The sequence below is a fragment of the Vulpes vulpes genome, chromosome 7, assembly GCF_048418805.1.
Source record: "Vulpes vulpes isolate BD-2025 chromosome 7, VulVul3, whole genome shotgun sequence".
NCBI lineage: Eukaryota > Metazoa > Chordata > Mammalia > Carnivora > Canidae > Vulpes > Vulpes vulpes.
This window is the reverse complement of record NC_132786.1, coordinates 87,714,651-87,741,184: the sequence shown is the minus strand read 5'-3', so window position 1 is coordinate 87,741,184 and position 26,534 is coordinate 87,714,651. Positions and strand designations below refer to the sequence as shown.

Genomic DNA, 26,534 nt, shown 5'->3' with positions numbered 1-26,534 from the left:
CTTTAGTTCTACTCTTGCAGTCCCCAAATCCTGTCCCCTGACTAATGCAGCCTAAATTCCCCATACCTTCTGAGACTAATTCTCAGAATATAGACAAAATTTGTACCTTCATAAATTTAATATAAAAATTCCTCAGGCTTTCCAGTAGAATAGCTATCTTGAATTGTCCTGTTGTGATGATTTTATTTTATTTATTTTTTAAAAAGACTGATTTATTTATTTATTTATTTATTTATTTATTTATTTATTTATTTATGAAAGACACAGAGAGAGAGAGAAGCAGAGGGAGAAGCAGGCTCCATGCAGGGAGCCTGATGTGGGACTCCATCTCGGGTCTCCGGGATCACATCCTGGGCTGAAGGCAGGCACTAAACCGCTGAGCCACCCAGGCATCCCTGTTGTAATGATTTTAATAAAGGCTTAAGTTAACAGGGTTTAGCTGGTTTTTCTTCTTTTGCACATTCATTCTTATTGTTAAAGGACAGTTTGGCTAAATATTTTTTTCCCCTAAGAATTTTTAGATTTTGTTCACTTACCGCATAGCACCCAGTGATGCTGATGAGAAGTCTGTGTTTTGCAGCAGTCCATTTCCTACTCGGGTTGGCACCTTTCTTTGCAGCCTCCGTGATTCCCTGACAGGGCGGGTCATGGCTTACCACAGTGGCTCTCTGTGTGCTTTCTTTTGTAAGGATCTGCATAATTTCTGGTCTACCCAAAGTCCTGATGCTGTTTTTCACAAATCCCAATGTCCTTATTAATTTCTTTCAAAATATCACTTAAAAAGTCAAAATGACTTGGTATTAAAACAGGAGATTTTAGCATGTGCTCAAATTAAAATATTATTTTTATCTGTTTGGGTGGGTCCATATGAAACTATATTCCAAGAGAATAGAACTGGCTGTCCAGAGGAAGATTCATTTTTACTTTTTAATTTTCTCTATTTGAATTTCAGCATATTAGTCTTGCTTTTGGATTCAAAATGATGGTATACATAATCCATTGGATTATTTGAGAGAGAGAGAGCAGAGCAAGAGAGAGCATGAGCAGAGGGAGGGTGAGGGGCAGGGGGAGAGGAAGAAGCAGGCTCCCCGCTGAGCAGGGACTCATCCGAGGACACAAGATCATGATCTGAGCTGAAGACATTTGCTTAACCAACTGAGTCACCCCGGCACCTCAGATATCTTCCTTTTCTATGTCCTAATGCACCCATCAGCTTTTCCCACCTGCTCTGATACCCTGTCTATGCTGCTTACCGGTGTGGACAGCAACAAGGGCTCCAAGCCCTCTGTTTCTAGTTGGGTTTATCCAGCAGGAGTTAGGTAATATTGGAATATTTATTCCCTGACTTTTCCAATCCACCCCTCCCCATGCCCACCGACATACCTGACCACCCTGTGTTGGTTTTATCCTCCTATTGAAGACAACAGCTGCCAGGTGGTCCTCTGCACACTGAGACCCTCAATTCCTCATCTTGATCCTTCACGCCTAGGGCTAGAAATGGCTCCCAAGGGTGCCAGCCTAGAGACCCACCTTCCATTGCTGGCTTCTCTACAATCTGTCTACTCAGCTTGAGTGTCATTTGTTTTTGCCATCATCCTTAACCCAGAGAAAGCAAAACCAGAAAATAGACAAAAAACCCAAAGCAATAAAGTATTTAGGTAACTTAATTATATAGATTCATCTTTCTGCTGTTTCATACCAGAATAAAATATTTAAGAAAAAATGAAGGTGAAGAAAACTTATTTTTGTTAAAGGAATTGTGCGACAGAGGGGAAATAATAGTAAATATTTCATGAGTACACACGTCAAGAAGTTCCTCTCCAATAAGGATTGACGCTGTTGCTGGCTTTCTGGGCCTGGAGGGGAAGTAGGCATGAATGAAGTCTCGCTGATACAGGTCTTTATGTGGCACTGTGAGAGATCATGCTGCAGAGATTTATAGAATCTCAGAGACAGAAGGGGCCAAGGGAACTATCTGGTGCAGCAGTGAACAGCACAGAGCACAGCAGTTTGTGATACAACCCTGGATTTAATCTGTGTAGCAGCTATATAAAAATGATCCCATGCTGTTGCTGCTTCAGTGTGCCTATTAAAAAATATTTCAGTTGCTAAAAAACTGCTAATTTTCTCACTGGCATTTGGGAGAGTAGCTAGCAATGGCAATAGGTAACATTCACTGAATACTTGCTGTGTGCTGGAGACTGTGTTCCAAGCTTTACAGGTATCATGTTCCACAATCCCCAGCCCAGCTCCATAGCGGATACTATCTACTGTGCAGAGTAGTGTTTAATGGTGGTGGATCCTATGATTAATCCAATTTTACTGATGAGGATAATAAGGCAGAAAGAAGTTAAGTGACTTCCCCTTCATCACATCCCATTCAAGTGAAGGAGCCAGAATTCCAACCCATGCAGTTCGACTCTGAACCCCACACGCATCCATTACATTGTTTCTTCTTGATATAACATCTATGCAGAAATATATATGTATATATACTGCAGGAAAATTGCTTTGTGCCTAAAAATATACCATGTATGTTGTTTGATGTCAGTAAACACATGTCATTTTATTTTTAAAAAAGATTTTATTTATTTATTCATGAGAATACACACAGAGAGAGAGAGAGAGAGAGAGTCAGAGACACAGGCAGAGGGAGAAGCAGGCTCCATGCAGGTAGCCTGACGTGGGACTTGATCCCGGGTCTCCAAGATCATGCCCTGGGCTGAAGGCGGCGCTACACCGCTGAGCCACTTGGGCTGCCCAAACACATGTCATTTTAAATGATGGCATAATATTCAATTGTATCAATATGCCAGTTTGCTTAATCAATCTCATTGTCAGATATTAATTTGTTCTATTCCCCCTAATAATCTCTAATACTGACTCCTCTCACATTCTCACATTAGAATCTCTTATTAATTTGTATAATTATTAATTACATAATTTATATATTTATATAATTATTAATTTATATAATTTATATATTGCACTTATTCTTAAATAGGGCATTAAACATTACTATTTGGGAGTGGAGCTCTAGATGACTCTGATCTCCATTTTGCTTGTCATTTATAATTTGTAATATTTCAATGTACTGTGTAACAAGGAAATGAGATTAAGGATTTTCTTTTTAAGTTTATTTATTTAAGTAATCTCTGTACCCAATGTGAGGCTCAAACTCACAACCCCAAGAATCACTTACTCTTCCAACTGAGGCAGCCAGGCACCCCTGTTAGAGTTTCTTTAAAACAAATTATTTAAAAATATAAAGGTTTTATATGCTTTGGTTCTTCTGTCCCAGAATGGCTTTAACCATTGATCAGCAATATTGATCAAACTCTTGGTCAACAATAGTCACCAATCCAGGCTAAATTCATGGAGTTTTAGTTCACCAAACAATGCTTGTCCTGAGTCTTTGTACTACTTGTCAATATTCCACATCCTCTGTGCAATCTGAAAACAGTTTCAAGGATACTTATCAATCCTTCCCCTTAAACAAATACACAAGAGCTTCCCCCTGATTGTTCTGTGTTTATTCCTGATGCACAAGCTTCAGCTGGAGAGAATAATGGGCCTTAGCAATTCACAGGCCTCCTTAGAAATGCTAGAAAGGTGCTCTTGTCTTTGTTATGGGGGAGTGATGCGCTATTATCAGTCAGACTCCATCTGTCTATATCATCTTTTAGGTGAGTTTGGCGTCTTAATTCTAGTGTGAATCACACTCTGGTGAATTTATACCTGGGCTCCAAGCAGGGTTTAAATGGTAGTGGGCTAATGTTTTATCCCACAAGGAAATAACCAGTGGAATGCATCTTTAGGACATATCATTATCCTATTTGTAAAAGGAAATCATGGGCATGCATCAACAGGACCTATCCACTGCTCTTTGGACTCCAAAGTGTAATTGTTTTCCTCATGAATGATCTCATGCCAAATGACTGAGCCTTACCCCCCCAACCCCCCAAAAAAGTGTATTTGTGTGTATGAGAGAGAGAGAGAGGAACTGGGATTATATTGTTGTCATTTACTTCAAGAAAGAGAAATTTAGAAGCTTTATGTTTCACTACTGAGCAGCCAAAATGGCTTTGAATATATTTCACCTACTAAAAGAAAGTGTGCTGGTTCGACATAAATATTAATGAAAGAATAAAACGCAATTCTCAAGATATTTTTTCTTTTATTTAAAATGTTAACTATCACAACACATTATACAATGAAGTGAAGATCTTAGAATCACATTAAAACTTTTAAAACATCTCTATATAAGTCATAACACATGAAACATGCTGCAGGGATACAGTCTGATATCAAATCTTAGAACATTTCCACCATGAAAACAGATGAAGCACAAGCCTGTCTGTGTTTCCTCTCCTTCAGCAGTGGCTGATGTGACTGCTTCCAAGAAATGAAGATGATTTCTTTCTTTGAAGAACATATTTCAGTTTCACTGAACACTGTGCTTTGTTGAGAAATGACCACTGATTTCTACGTCTGAGGGAGTCATATTAGAATTATAACACACTTTCACAGCACGTATTGGCACAATATGAAAAATAAAGTTTTTTGAGTTTTCCACTCAAAACAATTATTATTAAATAAATAATTATTCTTCATGGTGCATTTCTCATTTTACCTTTCATTGGCCAGTGACACACACGAAGCTCAATAAATTACACATGAGGTGGTTTATTTGCGTCTTCTTTCATAATTCTGCATTGCGCTCCTTTCATAAGCCACTGAGAACAAAGAGAAGGCAGAGGGTTTTTTAAGATGATTCACTGAGAGAGCTGAATAAACTTCAAGACACACAGTAATGTATTAAAAACTCATGAATGACTTTTTCCCCTTTCATTGAAGTATTTCTAAGAGTTTTCTTTGCACATCCTCCAACCTTGCCTCAGTCTCTGTCCTGATTGGAAGTGATCTAACGACAGAATGCTTGGTTACTCATGCCATCTGCCATATGCTTGGTGCCCCCACAGCACAGCTCCAATCTTAATTCTCCACAACTTTCTTGAGCAGTGGCAGACACCCCCATGGAGAGTTATAGAAAGGATGATAGGAATAGGAATAGTAGTAGGAGGAAAGCAAAATGTGAGACTCTGATTCTAGGACAGAGTCAACAAACTACAGGCCAAATGGTTGCTACAGAGACTGCACGGCTCACAAAATCCAAAATATTTGCTATCTGGCTCTTCATAGAAGTCTGATGATTCCTGTTATGGGAGTACATAATGGCGTCTTGTGGATATCTTCCAATGACAGACTGTCTTTGAAACTAAAAACAACTTCATTGACAGTAGGGCAATTCTGCTATCCACATACAACAGTGTAACTTACCTCCCAGCACTCTAATGGCCGGTGAAAAGATTAACCACTGCCTCCCAAAGTATTTAACATATAGCTAGCAAGTAATTTTAAGTACTTTGACTAGCTAGGCTAGAAAAAAGGCACAGTTTTATATTATATTATATTAATATTATATTATATATTATATATTATATATTATATTATATTATATTATATTATATTCAATTTCAAAGAGGTCTGTAACCATGAAAGGATAAGGCTCAGACTGCTGTGATCAGAATACTTGAGTATATTATTCATCATTTTAGTTAACTTATACACTTAGATTGACATTTTAGTGAAACTATGCTGCTTTTTAAAATTCAGTATGTCCTGTATAAAATACTGAATTTAAACCAAAACAGCAGAAAGAACAGTGGAGGATCTGTAGGGATCCTAGCTCAGTGTGAAAGATCTGTTGAGAGAGGAGGTAGGTGAGGGTTGTAGGGTGACCTCTCCGTTTTCTCCACTGCGCAGCCGCCCTTGTTGGCGTCCAGCACTGGGTTCACAATAAGCTGAATGCTTTATGCCAATCACCTTTGTGCTTTCAGGGTAAAACAGTTTGAGCCCCAAACTGGGAAGTTCTCAAGGAAGGAAACAGTCTATTTCTCATCCTGCTTTGTTTGTATTAGGAGGAGGATACCTAGCACAAGTTCAGTTCCTGACAAACTTTAGGTTACATGTTCTGCTCCTCAGAGAAGTGAGGTGAATGGTGATGTAAAGTAACCAGAGACTGGTGAGTGTTAGCTGGAACAAAACACCCTCTTCACAGGAAGGAGAGTATTGTATCTGGTCCTTGAACCCTCTGAAACCATATGCAAATTTTTGTGTTTAAAAGCTAATGGGGGTTTCTCTACAAAGCAGGTTTCCAGATTTCTCAGACCATCAAAGGGGTCTGTGACCACAAAAGGATAAGAATCAGATAGCTGTAGAACACAATGGTAACCTTGCCTCAGCTGATCATGTGAAAAGATCTGATTGAGTGTATATTAAATTTTTGCCCATTTTTTCTTTCATATTTTCTTAAAATGGAGGAGTGAAGATTTAGTCATAAATGGATTCTAATTCATTATAGTAATTCTATTTATCTATAATTACATTTTTACCTTGCACACATTTAAGAGCATTTAGTTTGTATAAATTGCACAGTATCTATATTATTTGTAAAGTTAGCCATGTTCTGAGACCTGTATCAATTCTGGAAATAAAAAGCTGATGACTAATATGATTATCAAGAAGAGTTATATAAGGACTAGTGTACATTTCTACCACACCAGTGTGGTTTAAATTTACATACCTTTTCCAAAAAGTAGAGGATAATATTATGTTAATAAAATAATTGAAAGTTTTTCATGAGGCACACTGGTAACTTCTTTAAAATTCAAACTTGAAAAAAAAATTAAACTTGAACAGCCCCCAAATTACTGAAAAAGAAATACAAACGTAGTGTCTAAATTTGGAAGGTAGAGAACCAATGGTAAAATATATCATTTTTGCATGAATTTTCCAGATAATTAAGCTAACATTTCTTAGTTACAGATTTTCTAGAAACTTGAAATATTCTGAATGGCTAAGGCAACTGGTTACTTTCTAATTAATTGCTTGAATAATACTATAATTCTGTTTTCACTTAAGGTAAAATAAGGAGAGTCTGAATAGCTCTGGTTCCTAAGGAATCTAATCATTATAAAGGCCTGAATGTGCTTTACAAAAGAATCAGTCTCTGAAAATGATAAAGTGTTTATTTAACCTTGAAAATGGTGTGATGAATGGGTTTTCAGATATGTGTATGTGGCATTTACACAGAAGATAGGAACTGCAGAGAGGAAAGGAAATATGCTTTATGTCAAGGGAAAGACTTGTTCAGGATTAAGATGGGTTATGAGGATTGTGGCATCCCTTCTCTGTAAGGGTTTTACAGCCAGAACAGATTATAATCCCCAAGGTGACTTCATTGTGCTCCTGTTTGAAAGCACTAGAGTGGACTGTGTTACTCTCATACTCTCAAACATCCATCAGGATGTTTCGAGCTTGAGCTTCTATAATTTCATAAAGTATAAATACATTTGCTAGTTTTGTTTGTTTACTTTTGTGCGGGAAGACTGCCAGACATAATGTCTTATAAGCCTTTTGAATTACCTTGGTATTAAGTGAAATTGGTCTTATTTCCCATATATCCTTCCCCACTTAGTTCAGGAACGTTAAGTGTGGCTTATGTAACAAATGTAAGGGGAAGGATATTAGACTAGCCTAAGGATTCAGGTGAGGTAATGATTAAACATGGCAGACAGTGATAAGGCTGGTACTTTGAGAAAGTAAGATGCATCCTGGGTGAGATTAGCTTAGTCAGCTATAAATCCATTCTTGGATTTATTTATTGCAATTAGATTTTTTTTTTTTTACCATAAGTACTTATTTTAAATTTATCATTCCTTTTTAGTACTTTGAAAACTATGCCTTAAAAGAAAATAATAGATTTCAGATACTGTCTATTTTCAGTCATGGTTTTATACATACCAGAATTTAAAGCTCTTTTGCCCATTAGTCCAACAAAGGAATCTGTTTTATGCCCTGGAAAAATACATTTAGGGGTATTTTAATATGTATATCTTCGAGGAAATAAACTGTTATAACTAGTACTGAAGAAAAGCAAGCTTTCAAATATATGCCTATATAATAAATATATAACCATTTCAAGTTTTGGTGAGCCTGAAGAAATGAAGATTTCTAGTAAGTCTTACAAATGACATAAAACAATACAATGAAAGCACTTTCCGTCATTCTATATCTACATATTAGCAAGTATACTTTGTGCACATTACATTTTATCTGTTTATATATATAATGTTTTAAATATTGTGGCTTTTTAAGTTAGTTTTGGGTTTAGGGGGTCAATTTCACATGGGTGACAGAAATATCCAAGTGTATGTCCTCATGTTACTATGTTGTATTGCTCAGGAACTAAACCTTAGTTAAGTCAGATCCCCGCACCTGATGATTATAAACTTCTAGAAGGTTACTATTTTTATTATATTGGATTTTAAAAAATACTTCTGGAAAAGTGTGTTAATTTTGACATTAAAGGAGTGCATTTATTTTCATTACATAGAATTTTGCTATATATAATTCCCTTGAAATTAAAATCTTTAGAATGTAAATATGAATTAGATTTATCTTCAAAGGTGAAGCCTTTGAGGAAAGTTACTATTTCAATTCTTGTGGGGAAAGGTCTCTTGGTTTATACTGTATTACTTGAGAAAAAGACTGTTGTCCCAATGTGACCTCCTCTGCCAGCCAGTGAACCAAAAGTGGAGTTGGGGGAGGACCTTGGGGTAAATGTGTATGATTGAGATGGACCCATGGGACTTCCTGTCAATTCCAGTTCCATTAACTGGGAAACAGATCTAATAAACATCAAGTGCCATAACTCTGTCATCTCTACTGCCCTAAGGACTATTTCCTTGTGCTTTGATAGATTGAGGGTCCCCATTCAATTATGGAATCAAAAAACTGCATTTCTATTTATCTTTACCCTTACTATGGATTCTCTACTCATTCACTCAATCCTCTTAATCGGCTACTGGGTTACCCTAATACATGATATCATCATGAGATCTGGCATACTGAAATGTGAAGAGATGCCTATAAATGCTTGGTTTTTGTTTTGTTTTGTTTTTGTTTTTGCAGAAGTGGTGGGAGGTAGGAGATGGTGAGGGGTGAAAAGGGAGAGGAATCTGTGGTGGATTTTTATCCCTGGACTGAAATTCTTATCTAAAAGAGGTAATTTATAGGAGTTAAAAGATTTCTTCTGGCTCTCTCTTTTTTTTTTTAGCAGCTCAAAATGACAACAAATATTTATTATCTCACACTTTTTGTGGGTCAGGAATTCAGCAACAGTTTAGCAAGGAATTAAAGGATTTTTAACATAATGCATCCCTTTAAAACAGAGCTTTAAAGAAAATCATGCTCTGGATGTAATTAATAGAAGTTTCCTCCATTCTTATACTGTCTTAATTGAAAATATTAAGTCCTAAATTATAACAGAAGATAAGCTATAAAATGAAATTCGATCTAATTTACATTTGCATTTGGTAAGTGTCAAAATAATTTGAAACTTACTTTTATGAGAGATCTGGCCATGTCCTAGAAGAAAGAAAGAGAAAGTTAGCAAAGGCAGTAGATTTGTTTTAAAGATGCTACATTATATTTTTAGAAGAGAATTATAAAATAAGTTGATTTTTAAAACATGTAATATTTCCCATTCATGTACTATCCTGAGGAATATAGCAGAATATACCATAAATGCTAACCAAATTATTAATGATACAAACAAAATAGCAACCAAAAGGAATATTTTTAAGTGCCTTCTATGGGCCACAGATTCAAACCCAGGACTATGAGACCCCCGAGGCCTAACATAATAACTGTTAGGCCACAACACCTGTTTTCTTATAAAAAAAAAAAACAAAAAACAAACCCACATCTCCAAGCTGGACCACCATTTGACACTCAGGAAAGAGGGATACAAATCTATACCTTTACTAAACAGGCATTATCAAGAATCTGTATTTGAGCCCATAAAAGACTTTCTTTACGTTTCCTATATGTGCATTCATAATAGTAAAATAAAGATTTATAGAAATGTTTACCATAAAGAGCTTTTAACAGGGCCACTTGTTTTTCAATTGAGGAATCTGACAAAAGATGAATCGACATTAACTATTTACACATTCCACCGATGGTGTGATGAATTCAAGGAAATTGACTATTTCTATCAGGAGACATTAGGGAGCTCCATCTGATCTAAATCTAATCTAACCCCAAAGGTCTCCGATCGGTTTCCACTGGCACTTGGACCATTCTGACTACTACCCCTGGAGGCCCCGCGCCTCCCCTCCGGCAGTTGGGTCTTCAGTCAAGGGGGCCCTCAGCTAAGGCTGCTTCCTGCTCTTGATCTGGGTCACTCTCAGGACCTCTCCCTGCGTCCGAGGGCCTGTGCGTGTGTTAGCAGGCTGAGGGCCAGAGTCGCTCCCCGGGGGTGTATCCATTTTAGCGTGGAAATTTCTTCTCAAAGGGCAAGAGAGCCTGGGCGCTCTCCGACGCAGCGAGCGCGGAGCCTGGGAGGGTTGCTCAGACACTGGGGGGGGTGGGGGGTGGTGGCCGCCCATCTCACCAGCATCCCGTTTGCCCATTAATCCGAAGAACTGCTGAGGCTTGGGTCTCCGGGCGATTCTCTGCAGGAGATGCTCAAAGGGCTCGGGCAGCTCCTCCTGCGGGACAGACGCACAGACAAACGCGGGTGTCGGCAGCCAGCGCGCGGCCCCGGGGCGAACCCGAGTCAGTCCAGCGGTGCGCGCCAGCCCGGGGCGAAGCTCGGAGGCGGCCGGTGGCGCCGCAGAAGGCCGGGCGTCCCCAGGCGGGGGCTCGGTGGGGTCCCAGCCCGGGAGCTCCCTTCCTCCCCCCCGCCCCCCCCCCCCCCCCCCGCGGAACTCGGGTCCCGCGCCGCCCCTCCCCCGAGCCCCGCCCCCGCGGTGAGCAGCGCGCGGCCCCCCCCAGCCCCGCGCGCCTGCAGCTCCTGGCAGAGCGCGGAGCCCCCCACTCCGTGCCGCGCGGCCACCTGCGGTTCTCTCGATTCAGGCGCCGGCTTTGGGGACGCGTGGCCGCCCCGAGTGCACACACGTGTGTGTCGGCGGCGGGGAAGGAATGACAACGCTTTGCTAGCGACCTGCAGCGCGCGACTCTGCTCCCTCGGGGCGCGCTCCCTTGCACCAACAGCCCGCGAGCCATCTAAGGGAGAACTTGCAGCCGGGCCTCGAGTCGGTAATAAAAGTCCAAGCAGGAAGTCAGCTCCCACCCGCCTCGCCGCTCGGAGCCCCCAGCAGCTCGCCCTTTGCCCCTCCGCCCCCCGGGGTCCGGCGCGCCCCCTTCTGCCCCTGCCCTGCGTTTCCAAATGCGCGGTCGAAATCCCCGTTACCCCGGGATGAAGCCTTGGGAGGTTTCCAGTCCTGGGAGGACCCCGGGCTCACCAGGAGGGCATCGTTCCTCCAGGAGTTCCCGAGACCCGACGGTGCAGTCCCCGGGAGGAAACTTGGATCGCGCGCACCAGAGCTCGTGCGCGGACCCAGGGCACCACGTCCCTTAGCACTGCGTCCCGCTCCCCGCGCTGCTCCCCGCCTCCGGTCGCGGTCGGTCGCGGTCGGTCGCGGTCGGTCGCGGTCGCGGTCGCCGGGCCTGCCAGGCTCCTAGAACGCTCCCGAGGCCGGGAAGAACGGCGCAGGCCGGCTAGGGGCAGGGTCTCACCTTGATCTGGTCGCTGTCGGACCAGTCGGACCAGTAATTCAGATCATCGTTGGCTCCGATTTCTTCTGCAAAGAGTTGAGTGGAGACGAGAAAAAAGACGGCCAAGGCCACGAGGATTTTCATGCTGGATTCCTGGGAGGACTGGGGAAGAAGAGGCCGGGGGAGAAATACTGGAGATGGCTCTCCAGGACTTGCGGTATAATTTTTGGTCCCACAACGCAAGTCGGGGCCGACTGACCCAAGATAAAAAGCCTAACGGGGAGGCGGGGGGGGGGGGCCCTACAGCACACCGTGCACCCGTTAGGAAAGAGAATCACGCCGCAGCGTTTCTCAAATCCCCTTCTCCCTTGGCTCCCAACTCCCTCAGTCCCCACCCTCCGAGCCGCACCTCCAAGCCGGGAGGCTCTGCAGGTGGAAAACAGAGGGACGCTGGCGTTTGGGGCCCCCGTGTCCCCCTCGCCCCGGCGGCCCCTCCAGCGCTGCCAGCCGCCACCTCGGAGCGCGGCGCGGCGCGGCGCGGGCACTTACTGCGGCGGGCGGGCCGCGGGGCTCCTCGGGCTGCTCGGAGCGCGCGCGGGGCGCTCGGCCCTCTAGGCTGCCGCGGCGGGGGAGGCGGCGGTGGCGGCGGCGGCGGCGGCGCGCTCTTCGCCCGCTCGGTGCCGCGCGCTATTTATCGGAGGCTCGACGAGCCTCGAGGACCACGTGACTCGCTCCCCACGCGACTTTCTGCTCAATATTTAATTAACCGCCTCTTCTCCTTCGCTTGCGTCTGATTGAGAGTTTCCGAGACGGTAACCCGTCGGTGCCCGAAACATCTGGACCCAATTGGGTTCGAAATGACGCAATTTTAGGAAAAACCACGATCTCGCCATCCAATCCCGAGCGGCCAGTCTTCTTCCGTCTGCAGATCTGACGCCCCCTCCCCTCTCCTTCGGAACGAGGTTCCATGACACCTGAAATTACTCATCAGGATCGAGCGAAGTGACTCATTCCTCGGACTTCCGCAACTTTTTCGTCCCTTGAGACGTCAGGAGAAGTTGCACTTTTAAGGACGGCCAAGTAACTTAAGGTATTATGATATTGTCGTCGGAAATCATACTAAGAAGAGCATTTCAGGGGGGGGGGGGCTTCCCCCCTTCTCTTTCATCCGCAGAGGGCCTTAGTGTTCGGAGATCTAGCAGCTCCCGTGAGCGGAGCATCCTTCTCCCAAATCAGCTCCAACACGGGCGTTTTCTCCAGCGTTACAAAAGGATTGTCAGTCCCATAGCGTTTCAGACGATGGAAGCAGATTTATTTTACATTTTTGGAGAAAGGAGAATTTAAACGTGGCGACACACGCCATCGGTGCCATCCTAGGATGTCTTTTATTCCAAGCTAGCAAAACCCCCTCTTCCTTCGCACATCCAGGAGCAGGGGTTGGAAGAGGACGTATTGGCTTCTCTCCTACCCTTTCTCGCTGAAGACTAAGAAACCGGCGAGGCAGTGTACAGAAGCCTTCCTGGTGTCACCGAAGGACTCTACACATCATTCATAGATTTCTCCTGTAAATGGAAATAAGTGTAGTGAAGATGCTAATTGGATGGTCATTGACAATACGAAAACTAGTAGACAAATAGCATCTGTACAGAAATCTCAGCTTTCCATGAGCCCACGGTTTCACCTTGCAGACACATTTCTTTCATCTCTCAATGAATTAAATGAGGTGTCTTGAGGGAGGCAGTTGTTTTCTCCTCCTTGTTAAGTAAGTATTATATTTTTCAATTAACTCTGATTTTTTAGTATACTGCATATAAAAATGACTTTTTTTTTCAATTCACTTAAACCAGTAATTTTTTCCTCTAGCATTCGCTGTTGTTTCTTAAATAATCCCGAGTTTTGAAATTCCCACATCCCTCATTTCTTTAGGCCCAGCCTTACAAAGTGAGGCTTTCTATTTTTGTTTTTATAACTTCTTTATGTGGAAAATTATATACAAAAGTAGAGAGGATCATTCATTCGAAACGATTTGCAAGTTTTACCTACAAACTGTTCTTATTAGCCCTCTTATATTATTTTGAAGCAAATCCCAGATACCATTTCAACTGTAAATATTTCAATTGTCTATATAAATGGTAAAGGTTTAAAAAAATAAAAAGAGAACCATGCATTATTCTACCTAAAAACAACATAAAGCGAGTCCTTACAATATTAACTATCTGGTTAATGTTCAAATGTTCCTCATTGTTTCAATAAACCCCTCCACTTATTAAGTTGCAATAAGAATACTAATGAAGTCCACTGGTTCATATATATATTTTTAAGATTTTATTTATTTATTTATTTACTTATTTATTTATTTATTTATTTATTCATTCATTCATTCATTTATTTATTTTGAGAGAGAGAGAGAGAGAGAGAATGAGAGAGTGAGCTGGTGGGAGGGGGAACGAGAACCTGAAGCCGGTTCTACACTGAGCGCAGAACCTCACCACTGCTCCATCTCACAACCCCAGGATCATGACCTGAGTGGGAACCAAGAGTCCAATGCTTAACAACTGAAACACTCAGGTACCCCTGGTTCATCTATATCTTAAATGACCCCTAATCTATAGTTATCCCCTCTCTCTCCCCACTACTCCCTTGCAATTCATGGATAAAACTGGCCAGTAACTTGAACTACATTCTAGAGTTTATGGATTGCCTCCCTGGTTTCTTTTACCTTGTTCCTCTGTCCTGTTTCCTGTTACTTGGTAGTTGTACCTAGAAGCTTGATCCCATGTAGGTTTGGTTTTTCTGACAAGACCATGTATTGTCATTAAGTGCGTGATATCTGGTTGTTTCTCCCTTTGAGATGTTAGCAGATACTGATCATCATTTTCTAGATCCACTAATTCATTAGTACTTTCAAATTGTGTTATTCTGATTTTATCATTGATTATTTATTTATTAGCTAGACTATTTCTTCCAAATAAAGGGAAACGTTTTTCACAACAGCTGTTTAGTTACTACAAGACATAGTCAATATAGGAAAGATGGGATAAATGCTTGATTAAACTTCTCTTTACCAATTTTTAAAATAATGATTTAGTAAGTTAGTATATTCAAATATGGCCTCCTCTCCCCCAATTTAGGATTATTATGACCTCATGGGTTTAAACACATTTGAAGTATTTCACTCTTTCAGAGAAGGATAAATGGAAGCCTCCTGATTGATGCTCAATTTGCTCAACTGACTTCAAATTGGTTCCTGAGACTTTTGATATGCCTTAGATGGGCTTTAATGACTTTCTTGATTTTTGGTCAGACAAGGTATTTCAGGTTTAAGTTGTATGTCTCCTGTCTCAGACCTGCAATTTACATTTAAAGGGATCATGTTTCTTTTGAATTAGAAATGATAATTAGAGATTATAATCTGGGCATTATGGGTGCATATTGCCACTGAGTTCCTCATCGTTTCAAGACCTTTTCAATGAATAGAGCTGAAAATGTATATGAGTGTGTGGGTGTGTTTAAAATTGTGAAAGAATGTATACTGATACTTTCTATTCAAATCAGGACATCATATGGTCTTCCTCTGCACCTTTTCTTCTGTTTTGCACCTTTTCTTCCAGACAAAAAAAATTTGAGTTCCCAGTGACATCAACATGATTACTCATTTGCTTTATCTCAATACACAATGTCAACATAATTCACAATACTGTTATTAGAAACAGATTAACAGTTTTTATTTGCAAATTTTTTGTCTTTAGAATATGCCACATTATGTCTATTTGGTTAATTTACTGTTTTAAAGTCACTTAAAATTTTTTTATCTGTATGGTTATGCTACCAACTATTTTTTTAATTAAATCTTTTTTTTAATTCTTAAAAAAATTATTTATGATAGTCACACACAGAGAGAGAGGCAGAGACATAGGCAGAGGGAGAAGCAGGCTCCATGCACCGGGAGCCTGACGTGGGATTCGATCCTGGGTCTCCAGGATCGCGCCCTGGGCCAAAGGCTGGCGCCAAACCGCTGCGCCACCCAGGGATCCCATTATGCTACCAACTATTATACACATAGTTCATTTGCTCAGTTTGCTCTTGAGTTTTAGGGATTGCTTTTTACATTTAACTTTAACATTATGATAAATACATAGTTCCAAATGCAAACATTCAAAACATAATGCATCCAAAAGAATGTAGCTTCACTCCCTGTCCCTCTACTTTCTTCCCTCTAGTCACTATGGCTTTTTAGGTTCTTAGTTGATATTTCTATTATTGTTGTTATTGTTGTTATTTTAATATAAGCCAATAATGTATTTATATCCCTCTCTAACTTGTAAAATTCTGTACCTAAAGCGGGGCATTTTAATATTAATTTTATGTTCCTTTCTTGGTTGTTGATGTTGTGTATGAGTAACAATAAAGACATCTATTTCACAATTTATTCCCTGTTGGCTCTTTCATAGGATTTAGTAACAAACAATGATGACATAAAAAATTGGTCAAAGAATTCATTTCCCATTTTTTGCATGTCTTCATTAATTGCTAGTTTAGTGTTCCTCATGAAATCATACATACTGACACACTTTCTCCTGGAACATTGCAGGATTTCAGATATTTGTATTCTTTATTTGTTTTATTTGGGATGTTCATGCTCTTTATTTGTTTTATTTCCCAGAACATCAAATTTGTGAAAAATATACATATTAATAAGATATATATATATATATGAGAAGTAGAATGGTGAAAAAGTAAGTAGTTAATAAATCCTTATTTGTGTTTGTAAATTAAAAACTTGCAGAAAAGTACAAAGAAAAAATTACAATCATCCATTTTATCACAACCCAGAATGAATCATTGTTAACATCTTAATATACTGCTCACAATTTTTAAAGGGAAAAAAGTTATCTGGTTGTTGTTATAAAATAAGACATACTCTTTATAATAAAGCAATGCAGAATAGTTCAATCATTTATATTTTGAAAAATTAATCCATACTAAAAATTGTCACTCTAAGCATTAGAAGAACATTGAATATCTTCTATGCACATTATGTTGTTAGAAGAACAGAGCAATAGATAAATAAAAGTTATGAAAACAAGATGAGACTTTCAGAAGTATTTTTAATGAAAGTTAGTTGTATTTTATTTGACTTTCATAGACATAAACAAAGTGAAAAATGTGTTTCTTCAGCCCAAGATATTTTTTCTATAAAAGAATTTATTAATGTTAAAAAAAGTTTTAGGAGTTAAGGCTAGCATATAACATTTAAAACAACAGGAATTTAGATAATATTTATTCTCTGTTTTGAAAGATGAGGGTATTAAACTTCCTCCCATCTCCTCCTTCCCCACCACCTCCCAATTTTTTTGTCATACAATTATTTGTACACTATTGAGGTTTATTACATTCACATTTAGTTTTACTACAATACTTTCATTGGTTATCTACTGTCCGTTCTATATTTAAACAAATTCATTGTTCACCACCAGCCTTTTAACCTAAGTTTGCCATTCTCGAGTTTATTTTTAATCATCTTTTATTTGACTGGATATTATTGTCAAGCACGTTTTTTTCCTCAAGAAGAAATCAAACATATTACATTCCCTGAGTTCTTCCATGCTAGTAAATGTCTGTCAGGGGCTTCTAAGCTTATACAACATCTTGATTAGTTATATTTTAAAATTACATTTCCCCAGGACTTTGTGGACATTGCTTCACTGTCTTGTGGAATTTGGTGTTATGGAGAGTCCTGAGGTAGGACAGTTTTTCTCCCTCGCTTGTATATATTTTGCTCTTTTGCTTGAATATCTGAGGAATTCTTTCTTTATACTTGATGTTCAATAGTTCAATTAGGATATGTCTTGTTGATTATCTTACATCTAATTTTCTTGAGAGTGTCATGAACTGCTTTTGTTCTGCAGATTATTCTCTTTCTTCATTTTAGGGAAATTATATTGTATTATGTCTCTGAATATATTGTTGAAGTGGAAATTCCACTTTAAGAATATTATATTTTTTCTTTGGATCCTAATATATATTTATGCAATATTGTAATATAATAATATTTCATGTCTCTAATATTCCTCCAAATTGCTTTAATTCTTTGTCCTTTTCATCTACATTCACTTAGATTATCTTAACCTTTTCTTCCTGGTGTCACTAGTTCACTTTTGTCTATTCTGTACTTACTGTTTCTAACTTATTATTTCCATAATCACATTGCATAGTCTCTAATTTCTTCTCTGGGATTAGTAATTTCCTTTTTCATCTCATGTTATTGCTTTATTATTTTTTTGGCATGCTCTTATTTTATTGTATCATGTTCTTTTTAAGATGTTCTTAGTATGAAGTAATTGAGGGAATATCCTTCTGTTTCCTGAGTTCAGTGGTAGAATGCATGAGTTTTGAGCAAGTGTTACCAATTTTAACATTGAATTTAACACCAAACCACTTGCTAGCCATGTGGCCTTGGACAAGTTACTTAAGGACACTCTGCCTCAATTTTCTAATCTGTCAAAAGGCATAATAACTAGTACTTTACCTCATAAAGTTGCTGTGAGAATTAAATGAGTAAATACATTGTGAGCTGTAAAGACCAGTGTCTAGCCCATGCAATGAATGTTAACAATTACTATTATTCTAGGTGGCTCTGTGTGTGTGTGTGTGTGTGTGTGTTTACTAATGGTTGATTTTATGTGTCAGCTTGCTAGGCTATGTTGACCAGTTGTTTGGTCAAACATCACTCCAAGTGTTGCCATGAAGGTATTTTTAGATGTGACTAATGGTTAAATCTGTAGGCTTTGGGTAAAACTATTATAGTCTTCATTATATGGATAGGCTGCATCCAAGCAGTTGAGTTTTATTTTTTTAATTTTTTAAAAAGATTTATTTATTCATGAGAGACACAGAGACAGAGAGAGAGAGAGAGAGAGAGAGAGAGACAGAGAGACAGAGATACAGGCAGAGGGAGAAGCAGGCTCTTCGCAGGGAGCCGGATGTAGGACTTGATCCTGGATCCCGGATCACACCCTGAGCCAAAGTCGAAGTCGCCACTTAACTGCTGAGCCTCCCAGGTGTCCCCAGGTAGTTGAGTTTTAAAAGAAAAAGGCTGGGGATCCCTGGGTGGCTCAGTGGTTTAGCTCCACCTTCAGCCCAGGGCGTGATCCTGGAGCCCTGGGGTTGAATCCCACATCGGGCTCCCTGCATGGAGCCTGCTTCTCCCTCTGCCTGTGTCTCTGCCTCTCTTTCTCTCTGTGTGTCTCATGAATGAATAAATAAATAAAATCTTTAAAAAAAATAAATAAAAGAAAAAGGCTGAGGCCCCCAAGGAAGAAAGAATTCTTGCCTCCAGATTGCCTTGGACTCAAGACATCAATTTCTTGTTGTATTTCTGGCCTGCCAGGTTAGCTTGTGGATTTCAGATTTGCCAGCCTCCACAATTATGTGAGCTAATTCCTTAAAATACTTAATTGATTATTTAAAATCTCTCTCTCTCTCCCCCTCCTCTTCTCCTCTCCTCTCCTTCTCCACACAAGCACAACCCTCACCCCCACCTCCATGCCTCCTATTGGTTTAGTTTCTCCAGAGAATCCTAATATAGTATATAATATATTTGCAGTTTCTGGGCCATTCTCTCCATCTTGATGTTGCTTGTGTGGCTCAGGGCAGACAAAGTGAAAGTGGAGTGACTACTTAGCTCTGTTCCTATACTACTGGAGATATTTTTTCTACTGAGGACTAGGAATTTTGTGTTCTGCTCACTTTTCTTAGCCTGGGGGAATGACAAAGGGTAGAGAACTTGGGTAAGGGAGAGTGCAATCTGAATACTTAGACTGCTCTTTTCCCTGAGATTTTGTGCAGTGTCTTAGTCCATGTCACTTCTCTGGTTGGAAGGTCTGTTCCTCTCTTTTGAGGGACCCTCGTGGACTGTGATCTTTGTGTGACCTGAGAGGCTCCCTGCACACCTCTTGAAGAGTCGGCTCTGTTCTCTTTCTTGGCTTTACCAGTTTCTCTCAGCCACCTGTATTCCTTGTGTTTCGAAGGAAAATAATGACCTGCTTACCCAGTTTTCTTTTCTCCATACATAACATCATTGAGAATTCTCAGAATTTTGTCAGTTTACCAATCTTTGGAAGGTGTTGATGAGGTAAGGAGGACAGAGGCTCTGTGGCTCTGATTTGCCCCAGAATTTTCTGTTTCTTTCACTGGCTATGGATTCTTGAAGATATTGCAATAATTAGATTGTGACTCTTGGTTTGTTTGATTGCTGGGTTGTGGATTTTTATTTCTTTTCTTGATGTTAACAATTGTTACTTTATTTTGTAGGTGTTAGAGCAAGTCTAGAATAGTACCATGTTCATATATCTAACTAGTGTCTGTAGAATTGTTGGATATCATCTACACCCAGTGGATGTGCCAGTTCTTTACTGTTTTGTTGCCCCAGACTCCAGTACTTTCGAAAATCCTCGGAAACATAGCTGTTGCTGTGGTGTTACATTGGAAGAATATGTTGTCTTCGGGTCCCTTCCCTCCTCCCTGACACAGTCGCTTACATTTTCCATGTTATTTACCTGGGAAATCTTGCTGTTGTGATCACTTCTCTTTTCTTATTGCCTCATGGGAGTTCTAACTTGCTTTATTAATCTCAGACATATTTTTTTATTTAAGCACACTTATGCCAATCACTCTTTAGAATCTTTCCAGTCTATAGTTACCAGGCCTTGAGTTATGAAGCACTGGCCACTGAATGAGGAGAGACACCACTATAAAGGCAAAGGTAGGGATACAGGGTTCTGCACCATCTGAGGTAGGATAGAAGGGATTTTAAACAGTGCTACTCCAGACAGCTAATACAATCATGGTATCATCAGGGAACCCTAATCCTCTGTGTCTAAATCTATTACTGCCTTCTGTGTTTCATGATGCTCCTTTAAGAGTTTAGTCCTTATGTTGCTGTTCCTTTGTCCAGAAATCCACTCCTTATGGAAAACTAATTTTAGTTTCTGATATAGTAAAGTCAAAAGTACACATGTTACCAGAAAAAGGACACATCATTTCAACCCTCCAATGTTCTTTACATGTCATTAGGAGAATCAACTCAATAAACATTTATTTAATGTTTGCTATTAACCAAACAAATATGGTACTGGGAATTTAGAGATGAATGAGTCACAATTTTTGCCCCAGCAAGGCCTAAGAAAGGAAGGAAGGGCATTTAATAGATGCTGTAACAGAGGAGTGAGCACTGTATTATGAGACATAGAGTGGAATTTTCTTAAATTGGAGATGATGAGTAGAGAAGGCCTTGTCTAGAAAGAAACTGTAACCAAAGGCAGAGAATTAACAATATGCATTGGATATCCATAGAGAAGCCAGAATCACAGTAGCAAATGTTGGAAGGAGGCAGGGATTGGAAGGGGTAAAACAGGATAAAGTCAACTGTCATAAATTCTTTGTTCAGACTAAATATCAGTGATTCTACTGGCAAGCAAAAATAACTTGCTGTGGAAGAAGTGCAAAAGTCACAGATATTGTCTTTCACCTAACAAACTCCTAGTCACCAGTGGTTCTAGAATCAAAAGTTTAGAAGTTGGTGGTTTTTTGAACTACTGATGTATAATCAAGATATCAGTCTTTAAAAATATTTAATAAATGTGTTTTCCTTCCATTGCTTCTGGGTGCAATTAAGAAATTCACATCCAATGTACTTGCCAAAAGACTGAAGATAATCTCCTTATTGAACATGACTCTGCATTCTTAAAATAACGAGCCAGACTAAGAAGTCTACTGAAAATACTCCTAATCAAATACCAGTTTGACTCAACTGGATCTGTAAAGGTCAAAAATTCAATTAAAATTAGGTGCAACCAACTCAATTGTCTAAGCAGAATGGCAAGTTTCTAGCACATCCATAGAAACACTAGTTCAAAATCAAGAAATAAATTGTTTTGGATTAGATTCATAATGAAAATATTCACATTTAGATTCATCAGATCCCCTGAAACAGGGAAGTATATTTTGCAAAGTCAAACTCTGAAATCCAGTTGAGAAGCCATACCTTATTCATTTCTTACTCTAGGCAGTAGTTTAATAGTTAATGTAGCAGACAATTGACTTTGAACTCTCTTGCCAGCCAAAAGTACAATCTATACTGGAGCTTTTCCAGTCCTGCAAACACCTTGCCATTTGGTATCAATAGTCACTCTAATAACACTGCTTCCATTAATGTCTCTGCTAAATGGGTTTTGAACTCAGGCTGTCTGGTTCCAGAGTCCATGCCATTAGCTCTTACTCATCATGTTGTCTGTACTGCTGTAGAGTTGATGTCACTACGGTATTTCGTGTTTGAGTGGGGGATGTCTGAGGGAACCACTGATCATCTGTTACTATTTCCCAAGATTTATTTCTGAATCAAATCAAGTCACCGTAAAACTCATTATTTGGATTCCATTGCTCTTACTTTCTGTAAAAAGTACCATCACAGGTGTACAGTATAATGTCCTCAATTGAATTAGGTATTTGGATGTAAGATATAAGTTTTTGTTAGGAAAAATTATGAGGAGTATATATATATTTTATTAAGTAGCTGTTTTGGCACAGCTTATGTCAGTCTTTAATTGTTCTTTACATAAAAGACTGGGAGATATATTTTATAATTCTGGGTATTATTTTTAAACACAGTGTATATTCATTCAGTGTATCTTCCCCAAGGAACTGATGTCTCCTTATGTCAGTTGGAAACTACATAATCCAACATTTTCACCTCTTTCCATTGGTTTTTATTGTACTTAAAATACAATGTGTTGTATTTTACAGTGTGAGAGAACTCAGAGCTAATTTGGGAACTCAGTTTTACTAACTTCCCGTCTGGCCTAATTACTCAACATTTCCCTTAAAAATGTGGCTCTTATTTTTATGTTTTCATGTTTAAAAATATTTTTTATTGTTTATATTATTTATTTCTTGTAAATAGTATCAAATGATATATTTTATATATAGGCCATATTTATTTAAATATAAATAGATATGTGTGTGTGTGTGTGTGTGACTTATTTGGTTTGTATTTCCTATAATTTCTTTTTTTTTAAGATTTTATTTATTTATTTATTTATTCATGAGAGACAGAGAAAGAGATATAGGCAGAGGGAGAAGCAGGCTCCTCGTAGAGAGCCCAATGTGGGCCTCAATCCCGGAACTCTGGGATCACGCCCTGGGCCAAACGCCAGATGCTCAACTGCTGAGCCACCAAGGCATCCCTCTTTCTTACCATTTCTAACACTTATTAAGCCTGGACTGGCTCTTTGTTATCTCTTTCAATAAGATTTCAAACATTTATTAACAATTTTCCCCACCTCCTGACATATGCATCCCTCTACCTTGCCCACAGCAACATAGTTCATAGCAAATCTCTAGGTAAGCTGTTCTGCTCTTCAAAATTCTTCAGTAACTTTCTATTTTTTACTAAGACAAATGCAATCTCCATAGCTCATTACTTAAGATATTCCCTAATATAGTTTAAACTTAACTTGCCACACTTTTGTCTCTCTAGTCTTCCTTTTTGAAAATTTTTAGCTCAGCTTGAGTGCCTATAGTCAATCTAATGGCTCTAGCCAGAAACCTGAGCATCACACTTAGTTTTCCCCTCTCTTTCATCATCATGTCCCCACCCCAATACAATCCATCAACTAGGATCCTCACTTTTAAGTATTTCTTGAGTATATTCACTTCTTCCCATTTTCATTGCCATCATGTGACTCCAGGCCATGATGGCATCTCCAGAACTACTTCTTCAATAGTGTTCCAGTCCATTCTCCACATAAGCATTATAATGAGCTTTTAAAACACAAATGGGCACCTTGTTATCACCATGCTTAAAACTATAAGTTGCTTAAATAAAATCCAGTCTTTATCCTGGCCTCCAAAGCCATGAATAACCTGAGTCCTGCTTACCTCTTCAAGCTCATTTCATGCTCCTTCCCTTCTACTTTTCTATGTTAGCCATACTGGTATCCTATCAGTTCCTTGAATACAGCAATACCTCCCCAGTCATTGCCCAAATCATGTGTGACTAGAGTAGAAGTTGACAAATTATAGCCCATTGGCCAAAAGTGGCCCACAGCCTGCTTTTGTCAATAAAGTTTTACTGGAGCACAACCATGCCCATTTGTTTATGTACTGTCAATGGCAGTGGTGAGTAGTTGCAACAGAGAACAAATGGGTCTCAAAACATGAAATAGTCTTTGTCCCATTACCAAATGTTTGTTGACCTCCAGGCTAAAGTATTCCTCCCCCTGCACTTTTCATAGCTGCTCTTTTCTCATTGTACAGTTCTCAAATTAAGTATCAGGCTATCCTGATCACCGCATCGAAGGAGGCTATATCCTGAATCTTCTATCATTGTACCGAGTTTATGATTCCATTACCTTCACTGCAAGTTGTGTTTATATATTGTTTGCCTGTAACTGTATCTTTAATTGGAATATACATTTCTTAAGGGCAGAGAACACATACATTTTGTCCTTCACTTTATAATCCGTTCTAAAATAATACCTGATCATAGTAGGTAATAAATGTTAACTGAACAAATGAATGAACATGTCCTATTTCCCACTTCCATTTTTAAAAATCATTTTCCTTTTGCATAGTGACTTTTTTGGAGATATTTTAAGCAATGTCTCCTAATTTATCTTTTCCTGAAAATACCCTTCCTATATAACCACCCTGTGGGCCCTATCTGTGATTTAATATAGTCTCATGGATGAGAGCAGACAACAGTCCTTAAGTCTTCATTTTGTCTTCAGTTGTTGAGAAAATGCATTTACCTGAGTAGAATAAAGTAGATGTTCAGAAAACTACTTCCCTTATTGAACAGTTATATCAAAATTAAAGTAACTAATAGAAGAAGAAAATCCATAAAGAATTTGTAGTCAAAACTGTATAAACCACATATGCTTAGAGATGATTTTCTTATTTAAAGAGTACAGAAACATCCAATCTTTAAAGCAAGAAGAAATACATGTATAAACATCCTAATGTGTATTATCTATATTGTGTTATAGATAAAATGCATTACATATTATTATATATTATACATTTACATATATACTTAAATTCCCTAACAGAGCATGCCCTTAGTAATAGAATTTCATGATCAGTACAGTTTCTTGGGAAGACTCCAGAGATGTTTAATTGTTCTAAAGTCATATGTCCCTATTTACACTGAGAATTTTGATGTTTGAGAACCATTTATAAGCCTAATTAGTTGTGAAATCTTTGAATTCCTTTGATGTTTTAGTAGATTTGTCTGAAAGGAACCAGGAGCAAGGAATACATGAAGGACAGTATTCCAAGATACCTTAGTAAAGTGGTGAAGACTTCAGGGAAAACGAGGATCAAAAGACAAGGAGGCGGGATCCCTGGGTGGCTCAGCAGTTTGGCGCCTGCCTTCAGCCCAGGGCGTGATCCTGGAGTCCTGGGATCGAGTCCCACATCGGGCTCCCTGCATGGAGCCTGCTTCTCCCTCTGCCTGTGTCTCTGCCTCTCTCTGTGTGTGTGTCTCTCGTGAGTGAATGAGTAAAATCTTAAAAAAAAAAAAAAAGACAAGGAGGCATTCAAATTATTAGTGGGAAGGAGTTTTGCCCAAGACCTTAGATGTTAGGGGATCTGGTTCATAATCTGTAAGAAAGCATGAGAGACTTCCCTAAACTTGGACAATGGTTTTAACAGTCTTTAACAGGACTTAAAGGAAATCATAAGCTCCTGTTGTGGGAAGTATTTAGCACTATATGATTGTGATCATCTTCGAAGTTTAAGGGAAACCTGAAACCACTGATGCAGCGGCCATAGAGAAGTTTGATATTTCAGCCTCGATGCTCATTCTATAAACAGAAAGTAAAAAGGGCCGCAGTCTGCACTCTGCTTGGTTTATATCAGCCATGAATCATTGTTAGTGACACATAAAAATCAGTCATAAAGCCATCCCAGTAATAGAGTTATCCTGGATGCAATTACCTGGATTAACAATTGTATATAAAATAATAATTTATTATTCTACGTCTTTATTAGCCACAAGAATCAATAGAATCATGGGCAAATGAATTTTTAATTATAAGGAAGTAATTTAAGCAGAGGTCTAATAATTTCCCTTCCTCTCTTCTTAGCCAACTGAATTCAAGAGATTTGGAATTGATTCTTCCAAAATTAGCAAATAGCATTACCAGTAACGAGGAATTCAGAGAAACCTTTAAAAGCTATTATTCGTCCTTTTTCCACTTACTTCCTTGTGGATTCCCCTCTCATCTTTCCAGGGTACGTTATGAAGTAGCAGAAGATTTCATGGAGGGGAAGGGAGTCCAGGAGTTTTTTATTTTTAAAATTTGTTACAGTGGCAGATTCAGTTTAACCTTGCTCTACCAATGTTTCCTAAGTATGTACTAAATCTACAAAGAAAAATCATTTAAATCACCCCATCCATTCTAATGTCATGGGCTTTTATTACTTTAAGACCCACAATGCATAGCTATTTTAAAATTTTGAGATTCGGAGGTGACTAATACACACATACTTAGAATCAATTAGAGTTTATAAGAACATAGATAATGAAATGAAACACAGATTATAGTCAGATGGATCTGCCTTATGGTCTGGTTTTTATCATATACTAGCTGTTTGACTTTGGGTGTATAATTTAACACGTGATTGTCAGTGTGTGCGTGTGCATGTGCGTGTGTGTGTGCGTGTGTGTGTGCATGTGTGTAATATGCCTACATCTTAAGGTTTGGAAAACACATAGTATAGTGCCTGGGGAATTATAGACAGTAAATTACAAATAAGATTATATAAGTATTGTTCACTCTAAATATAGTATTCAGGTTTTTTAAGGGAAACAACACTTTGCCCAGAGATGTGTCTTGTTATGA

At 39.1% G+C, this 26,534-nt stretch overlaps 1 protein-coding gene and 1 long non-coding RNA gene across 7 annotated transcripts in view; one reads left to right on the top strand and one right to left on the bottom strand.

Annotated features, from left to right (window-relative positions):
* Positions 1 to 4,157: 4,157 nt before the first annotated feature.
* Positions 4,158 to 12,553, bottom strand: TAC1 (tachykinin precursor 1). Of its 6 annotated transcripts, none has more exons than XM_072764351.1 (7): positions 12,178 to 12,553; positions 11,650 to 11,790; positions 10,523 to 10,619; positions 9,999 to 10,043; positions 9,469 to 9,492; positions 7,867 to 7,920; positions 4,158 to 4,736 (listed from the first exon to the last, which is right to left on the bottom strand). In XM_072764351.1, the coding sequence occupies exons 2-7, from the start codon at positions 11,770 to 11,772 to the stop codon at positions 4,687 to 4,689; spliced, it is 393 nt and encodes a 130-aa protein (XP_072620452.1). In that variant the 5' UTR covers positions 11,773 to 11,790; positions 12,178 to 12,553; the 3' UTR covers positions 4,158 to 4,686. The 6 variants fall into 6 exon arrangements, with proteins under 6 accessions (XP_072620452.1, XP_025859593.1, XP_072620455.1 ...); XM_026003808.2 differs by lacking the exon at positions 12,178 to 12,553 and adding an exon at positions 12,038 to 12,165; XM_072764354.1 differs by lacking the exon at positions 7,867 to 7,920.
* A 104-nt stretch (positions 12,554 to 12,657) lies between these two features.
* LOC140599712 (uncharacterized) overlaps positions 12,658 to 26,534 on the top strand; it is a 64,964-nt gene continuing 51,087 nt past the window's right edge. The window contains exon 1 of the long non-coding RNA XR_012002671.1: positions 12,658 to 13,390. This is a non-coding gene — a long non-coding RNA (uncharacterized lncRNA). The remainder of the gene's footprint in view (positions 13,391 to 26,534) is intronic.

Coding starts and splice junctions, on each gene's coding strand:
- TAC1 (XM_072764351.1), bottom strand. CDS start 11,772: ATGAAAATCCTCGTGGCCTTGGCCGTCTTTTTTCTCGTCTCCACTCAA. Junction 10,044..10,522: donor AATGGGCAAACGGGATGCTG/GTGAGATGGGCG, acceptor ATCTTTTGTCAG/ATTCCTCAATTGAAAAACAA. Junction 9,493..9,998: donor CCTGTTAAAAGCTCTTTATG/GTAAACATTTCT, acceptor TCTTTCTTCTAG/GACATGGCCAGATCTCTCAT.